This window comes from Notolepis coatsorum (assembly GCF_963971535.1).
Source record: "Notolepis coatsorum genome assembly, chromosome: 10".
In the NCBI taxonomy this organism is placed as follows: domain Eukaryota; kingdom Metazoa; phylum Chordata; class Actinopteri; order Aulopiformes; family Paralepididae; genus Notolepis; species Notolepis coatsorum.
Window position 1 is genome coordinate 43,199,920 of NC_140174.1, and position 8,573 is coordinate 43,208,492.

The 8,573-nt window shown below is 43.1% G+C and overlaps 1 protein-coding gene across 3 annotated transcripts in view; it reads right to left on the reverse strand.

Annotated features, from left to right (window-relative positions):
• Positions 1-2,586: 2,586 nt before the first annotated feature.
• The window catches only part of ldb3b (LIM domain binding 3b), a 28,615-nt gene continuing 22,628 nt past the window's right edge, over positions 2,587-8,573 (reverse strand). For 2 of the 3 annotated variants that reach the window (XM_084323638.1, XM_084323637.1), the window contains exons 6-9: positions 6,573-6,596; positions 5,168-5,337; positions 4,393-4,429; positions 2,587-3,468 (exon numbers count right to left, since the gene is read on the reverse strand). In XM_084323638.1, coding sequence (XP_084179764.1) covers positions 3,369-3,468; positions 4,393-4,429; positions 5,168-5,337; positions 6,573-6,596 — 331 coding nt within the window. In that variant the 3' untranslated portion in view covers positions 2,587-3,368. The remainder of the gene's footprint in view (positions 3,469-4,392; positions 4,430-5,167; positions 5,338-6,572; positions 6,597-8,573) is intronic. The other variant, XM_084323639.1, reaches the window with a different exon arrangement.

The following is an 8,573-nucleotide window of genomic DNA, read 5'->3' on the forward strand; positions in this document are numbered from 1 at the left end:
CCAGGGGGCGCTGAGAGTCACACACAGCTAGTGGCAGGCACTGCAGGCAGAGAGCCTTGCTACCATAGATATATGCTTGCTACTACTAGCCGAATGAAAATGTATCTGTTTCACCTAACACTATTGCTCCGTGATTATAGCCATCCATCTTTAAAGCTAACCACTATTTGTAAAAGCCACAACCACGTTACCATATTTGTAATAATGTAAATCATTGTGTCGTTGTACACATATTGTGTTTATAACGTTAGTAGCTAACATAGCTTAGCTTGGTAGCTATTGTGCTAACAACATATCCCGACATCCGGCTCGCTGGCCGGCATGAACGGCCGACCCAAAATGGTTCTCTCCTCTCTGTACACCCCGTCCCCACGGGTACCCTGCCGGGAGGCCCATGGACGGGACAACGGCGGCAGCCGTAGGGTGATCGAGCCTGTAAAGGCTAGTGGTACACGATAGCTATGAGCTAACTAACGCTACAGGCTCAAACACCCTACGGCCGCCGCTGTTGTCACGTCCACAAGCTCCTCCGCAGGACACCCGCGAGGACGGGGGCACACAAAGAGGAGAGAACCACCCGCAGGGACGGCGGGCTATAGGCTAACGTCAGTGTAGTGGTCCCGACTGTAGCAGGGACGGCGGAGCTATAGGCTAACTGTGATGCACCGAGTGGGCCACCATTGATCTAGTACTATGACCCGGACGGACATAAGGCATACGTTTCCTGAAGTGACGTCACGGCCGTGCTAGCGTCTGATAAGCTTTTAGATTCGGCTCATTAATATGCACCTGTAGTGACGTCGGCGTTTGATAAACTTTTTTGATTCGCGCGTGCATGTTATTCGTGCGTGGACCTTTTTAACACTTTCGGAGTGGCATTTCCGGTGTCAAATAAATAATGAAATTATATACCAATGATGTAAACTACCCATAATTGATCAGTAGGGTTTAACCTGGATGTTGGGCTTTAAGTCCCTGCCACCCAAAATGGCTGTACAGAGTCATAGTGGAACACACGTAGGCGACACTATTGGTCCAGCCTCAGTATGGTTGCTGTTGTAATTAGAAACGAGCTGTGTACTGTATGGGGTCACACTCCCCTCTAGTGGCCACTAGAAGCTCTGCAGCATGACGCAGCAGTACCACTATTGATTTTTTTCTTTCATAAAATGGCTACTCAGGAGTTTCAGGGCCAAGTTATGAGATGCAAAATCATTATTCCCCCCCCCCCCCCCCTCTCTCTCTCTCTCTCTCTCTCTCTCTCTCTCTCTCTCTCTCTCTCTCTCTCTCTCTCTCTCTCTCTCTCGCACGTACGCACGCACGCACGCACACACACACACACACACACACACGCACGCACGCACACACACACACACACACACACACACACACACTTTGCTCTTGCCTCTCATTCACCCTCTTTCTGCTTAACCTACATTTAAACATTAAGCTCTTGCCTTGAGCTCATTCAATGAACGAACAATGGATGGAGTACGAATACGGTTACAATATGATTCCAATCTAAAACAGAAATCACTTTTATGATTCCCATGATCTTGGGATAGTTTGGTCAATAATATATTTGCGAGCATGACCGAGCAGCACAACTTGTCTTTGGAGGCTCGAATCTACAGAACAAGGATGTTCACCTGTGTGACGTCGTCGAATGGAGATCACACAACTATGCAGAGCCACCTCTATACCTCTATTCTTTACACCTCATGTAAATAAACGTAGAACTTTGTAAAGAAACTCAAGTATTAAGAGCGATGCACTGCTCTGTTGTATGTCAGAACTTTGTAAAGAAACGCAAGTATTAAGAGCGATGCACTGCTCTGTTGTTCTATTAAGTGTTATGAGCGATGCTCTGTTGTAAATGTTATTGTATATTTTTATCGAACTATTCTATCACACTTTTTACTCTGTCTATTTTATTATTTTTTAGTATTGCCTATTTTTAAACTGAATCAAACTGCACTTTTTTACTCTGTAAAAAAGTTTTTATTATTTTTATTACTGAATGAAACCGTAAACAGAGAGACCTATTGGGATGCTAGATCCTAATGTGAAGCACTGTGATTTACCATATCTTGCTACCTCTCTATCTTTTTTATGCTCACTTATTCCTGTATGGTTTACTGCTGTGAAGCACTTTGAACGGCAATTTCTGTATGTAAAATACAAATAAAGTTTATTATTATATTATATTATTATTATTATACGCCTGTACTCACACACGTGGCTGAAACGTCGCTCAACTCTTTGTGTAGGAGTGTGTCTAGAGATGATTCATCAACAACACAGGAAGGTGGCTTGTGGTTCATGGAAATGACAGCAATACACAAGGAACTGTTTCCATTCCTTTTCAAGTCAAAAAGGGAAAATAATATGTAGTTGTGAAGTTTTCGGAAAACACCAGAGTTTTATAACCACTTTCTCTGTGTTGTGGGCTGATTGATTGTCTGTCCAGAGCTATCACTTTACATTCACAATGTCGTCTTTCTATTTTTGCTCCAAGAATAATACATTGATTTTGTTACATAGAAACATTACCTCATTTTCAGACACAGAGACAGGTTGTTTGGTTTAAAGAAAAAGTTTATTCACATTGATATCAGTACATTTGTGTGTGTGTGTGTATGTGTGTGTGTGTGTGTGTGTGTGTGTGTGTGCGCGTGAGCGCGGGCATTTTTACATATACAACGTGCATACTTCTGTGAATGTGCATTTGTCTTCATGTGCCTTTTCACATTGCGTGCTTTGTGACATAATCGACATATCCGAATCGTATCTATTCACTATGACGTACAAGGAACATGATCAGTTTCACCATTTCTCTCAAATACTTTATTTTTTGTACAATTCCCTTTCATTTAAGAGAGACAGAACCCAAAAAAACGAAAGAAAGGAAAAATAATGAAAGAAAGAAAGATCTAAAAGCGAGGTCTAGATAAATACATTGGTTAAGGTACATATCATATATGGAGCTTATTGACAGACAGAACACACTCTCACTCTTACAGTTAGGATCTCACATTCTACTAGAGGCTAACGTCTAACCACACTAACTCACATTCTACTAAACACTATAGTCTACCACACTAGCTCACATTCTACTAAACACTAGTCTACCACACTAGCTCACATTCTACTAAACACTATAGTCTACCACACTAGCTTACATTCTACTAAACACTAGTCTACCACACTAACTCACATTCTACTAAACACTAGTCTGTCTACCACACTAACTCACATTCCCCTGTTCCTCTTCCTCCCCCCCTACTCTCTTGTGCTTTCATGTGCCTCCTCCACCTTGTCCTCCTCTTGTCCTTGTCCTCCTCTGAGGTCTCCTCCCCCTACAGTTCTTAGTTCTGCTGAACGTTGAGGATCTGTGCTGACAGTCCGTTGTGCCAGTTCTTCAGTTTGGCAAAGCGAGGGCCCTTCACCTCTGACTCAAACTTCTCCCTGAAGGGACGAGGAGACAGAGGGGGATAGAGTGAGGTGACGTGTAAAATGGTGGTGATCAAAATGCACACACCGTGACTGGACTGGATTGAAATGATGCAGGGTGTTGTGTGTGTTATCCACAAAAAGAGATCGACAGAGATCTGTGTGGAATAAGAACATCATATGCACTGAAGAACCATATAATTACGTTTTGGACTGTGATTTATCAAAAGAAAGTACTCCACATCTACTGTCTTTAACCATGAATGAATATAACACTCTCACTTACAGTACCATCTTTAAGTTTGAAAACATTGTTCAATTGAAAACTTAAAACAGAGTTATAGGCTAGGGTTCTTCATCTCACAGCATGCATTGAAATCGTGATGCTATGAACATGTGTGATTTTGTTTCAATGCACAACATATGAATCTAAATATTTATTTAGGGACGACACCTCCCGTATTATTTCAGCAGTGTTATGTTTTTAGTGTCTTGACTATTCTGCTTTGTATGGACGCACTGCTTTTGATTGATTTTATTATAAAAGCTTGAATTACATTATCAAACAACATAATATTCTCCGGCGATTGTTTTGTTTTTGTGATTAAATGTAATAGATACTATATCTGATTCCTTGGCAGCTTTCACTGAGCTGAAATTCTGATAGCCCTCAACCTCGAAATAAATAAATCTCTGAATTGTCTGATTTTACTTCATAATTATTTTATAATTTATATGACTTTATTTTTACATACTTGCTTGTATTTTGTATTTTGCACGTCAATCTATTTGACCTGAATGCAGGTGTGCTCACACATGGGGCACCGAGGACAGATTCTTTCTGACATGTCTGCCAATGGTGTCGTATGGGACTGTTGTGTATTTCTTTCAGAGTCAATGGTTGCAACTGAGTGCTGAACCTTTCCATTGTATTCTCACCTCGACCTCGCCAAGGCCTCCTCGTCTGGGTCTTGCACTGCAAGGAGAGAAGCAGACCAGAGGGACGGTGAGGAGGTTGGGATTTACACACTGTGCGGTAATTGATTGAATGAAAATGTTATTAACAGATTGCAGAATGGGTACATTCTGACATTATGGCAAATGTGCTTACCATCTTTTCCGGAGTCAGACAAGAAGATAGATACTAATTTCCTCTCTGTGCGTTCAGTAGAAAGCTATCCGGCTGCAAGCTAGCCTAGCTTAGCACAAATCAAATGGAAGTGGATACGGACCACTAGCCTAGCTTAAAACTCCGGGAGAGGTGTTTTTGGACAACAGCTAGTGCTAGTCTATCTGATTCGTATCCGCTTCCATGTATTTGTGCTAAGCTAGGATTGCTTGCAGCCAGATAGCCTTCTACTGAACTCACAGAGAGGAAATTGGTATCTATCTTCTTCTGGAGAAGATGGAGAGAACATCCCATAATGTTCATGTATTACATTTACAACAAATAATACTATATGACCAATAGAGAAAAAAAACTGAAGAGGAAAGGAAGGAAGGAAGGAAGGAAGGAAGGAAGGAAGGAAGGAAGGAAGGAAGGAAGGAAGGAAGGAAGGAAGGAAGGAAGGAAGGAAGGAAGGAAGGAAGGAAGGAAGGAAGGAAGGAAGGAAGGAAGGAAGGAAGGAAGGAAGGAAGGAAGGAAGGAAGGAAGGAAGGAAGGAAGGAAGTCAAGAAGACAGACAGACAGACAGATATCAGTCTGTGAACTAACTGTATTCTGTGCCAGTGAGGTGGGCCAGCAGCCTGAAGCTCTTAGACTGCAGGTTAGCGGCACGGTAGGCCCACTCCGACATCTGCTCGTTCCTCTCATCTGGCCTTAGAACCGCCTGGTACACTGGAGATGCACAGTCCACCACCGGGTCCTTAATAGGTAGAGCACCACTGGAAGGGAGGGGTATTACACTGTTAGAACCAGGTGTATTACAGTCTATGTGTACCCAGTGTACTCTGTGTGTGTGTGTGTGTGTGTGTATGTGTGTGTGTGTGTGTGTGTGTGTGTGTGTGTGTGTGTGTGTGTGTGTGTGTGTGTCTGCATGTATGCGTACGTTGCAAACTAGTACAGTGTGCACGCACGCACGCACGCACGCACGCACGCACGCACACACACACACACACACACACACACACACACACACACACACACACACACACACACACACACACACACACGAGTACACAAGGTGTTTGTGATAGGCTATGATAAGTGCTGTTTCGTACTGAAAAAGCACTGCAGAGAAGCGACATGGTGCAGTCTGCCGCTCTCTGCTGGTGCGACTTTACCCAGACAGTAGCTACAGTAGGTACATGTCCTTGTAGTTCTCTGACAGCATTCAGGGACGGGTGTTAGAGAAGCGAGTGATAGGATATTGAACAGGTGGTTGTTGAGACCTGTGATAATGATCCTCAGAACATTCTCATGCCAACACAACCCACCAACGCCTTCAGACTCTGACGCGGATCGCTTTTCTGGGGGGATATACTGTAGGTTCCATCTCTGCACAACCCCCCCCCCCTTCTTTCAATTCTCCCAAAACTTACCATATATCCTGACATTCTCCTTATCTGTCCAAGTAGTCTGTACCTCTAGATATGATATGATTTATATGGACTGGACATTCATAACACACCCATTACTCATCTATGAATTTATTATGGTTGTGAACATTCATAACAAATACTTGAATGCTGCTGAGAGAGGTGCATGGCTATACAGTACTGTGATGTCACCTTCTTGTGTATTTGAGTGACAGGTCGGTACACGACACGGTTGTTTCACAAGCACAATACGTCGATTACAGATAATAGATAGCGTTCTGAGCATCCAGTTAATGTAAATCGTGACCAAAAAACAACAACATTACAACTGGATGTGAACTATACCACATGCACACACACAGAAGGACACACATTTTATCAGGTACTGTAGATTTTTTTTTGCCATAGGGTTCTCGTGGTATCAGAGCAGGACTGATATGACATACTGAACGGGACACACGGCAGATGTTATATCATGAGAACAAAGGAGACACATGAGACATATATGGAACACATCCATATATGAGGTGAGTGTGGGGGGGGGGGGGGGGGGGGCGGGACATGAGCGCCACTCTACTTACGCCAGGGTGGAGCCCACGTCATCACTGGGGTCACATGATTGACAGGGAGAAGGGATGGGGAGAGAGGGGTGGTGGAGGGCAGCACAGGTGTGGTTGGTTGGTTGGTTGGTTGGTTGGTTGTGGATGGAGTGATAGGGGAGAGGGAGAGATGGGATGGGACACAGACGACAGCATGGACAGGCCCAGACGTTATCAACAGGGATGGAATGGGACTCTAAGCAAACCGAGCAGGTCGCGTGGCGGACAGTCAAAAGCATTTTGTAAAAGGTTTTCATTGAAATAACACACAGGTACAGGTGACAGTATATAAAAAAAGAAAAACCCTCTTTTGTTAATTAAAGGGGAATTCCACCATTTCATAATAACTCAGATAGACTCAGATAGACGCAGATAGACGCTGACCCATAATGATGAATGAAATGCGCTCAAAGCCGAAAACAAAGGGAGAGGTAACCTTTACACTTTCTCAATCCACTTGAATTTGCCCCTTTCTGAGTTATACACCAACGTTGACATTATAGTTTTGAAACATGTTCCAGGGGCAGAGGCTGTCCTAAAATTGTCAAATTGAAAATAAGGATTCTACAAGGAAGACATATCTGTATGATTCACATTCTACAAAATTAGCCAAATAGTCAGTGGCGGCTGGCCGATAGGGGCGCTAGAGCGCCGCCCTCCCTGTTTTTTTTTGGGCCCTATAAATAAAATAAACATGTTTAAAATGAATAATATTTACTCATTTTAAGTATGTTTGTGTTTCCAATGCACAATATAACGTTAATATATCAAATATAAATAATTGTTTTCATTAACAGGAAGTGACTCCTTTCCGTAGCCGCATTTCTCTCGGGCTAGACGCAATAGCGCTTACAGTGGGCGTGCACTGGTTTCATCGCTGTATCCGTCGCAGCCAATCAGTGCGTAACGCGCTGTGCGTTGAAATATGATGTATTATGATGGAAGCCGGGCGCTTTTTCAAGCGATCTATTATCATCTAAGCAAGCAGTGTCTATACTTTCCGTAGCCGCATTTCTCGGAGACTCTCTCTGATTGGCCGACGCCAGTATTTTCCGTAGCCGCATTTCTCGGAGACGCTCTCTCTGATTGGCCGACGTCAGTTTCTGGTTAGGAAGTTAGTTAGTTAGTTACTTGATGCTGTTGTGTTGTGATGCAGTCACTCTGGACAGTGGATATACATCGACAACAACAGTCTGGGACTGTGGGACAGTGGACATTATACACTTTATCAAGCCCGCCGGCTGGACCACGTTTCAACTAAACAGTGAGTTAATGAGTTAATGCGGTCTTTCTCTGTCTCTCTCTCTCGCTCTCTCTCGCTCTAGCTCTCTCTCGCTCTCTCTCTCTCTCTCTCTCTCTCTCTCTCTCTCGCTCTCTCAACACAGCGTGTTAATTTCGCTGTGGGTATTGCATAATGGATGAATGAATGAATGGTAACTTGTTTAAAATGACAAGATAGGCCTATATATATGTGTTCATTATTGGATTGATGATCATACGTGTACTAGTGTAGTATGAATCAATTAACTCGACTTAACGTTGGTAACGTTATGAGTCAGTATTCGCTTGGTCAGCTTGGTCAGATGCCCGCGACCACCCAAATGTAGTTCACACCGGCCGCCACTGCAAATAGTATTTTGCGATGGAGTTTCCTATAGGCTTTTCAGTGTATACGCTACTCACACAGACGCACTGCTGCTACTTATACTGTATAATAATAAATGTTTTATATTTTACTGCCTATTTTTTTTTTTTACCTTGCATTGTATAGATCGTTGTGTATTGTTGTCTACCAAACCACGACGGTTGAGGAGCCGGGAAAAACAAGCATCTCACGTTTTTTCCCCCTGAATGTACGTACATTTAAAAAAGCTGTGACAATAAAATGATCTGAATCTGAATCTGAGCAGGGTTTGATTAGCTCGACTTAGGTAATAAAAACAAGTCTGATGTTTTAAAGAAAGTGTTTGGATGGAGATAGTG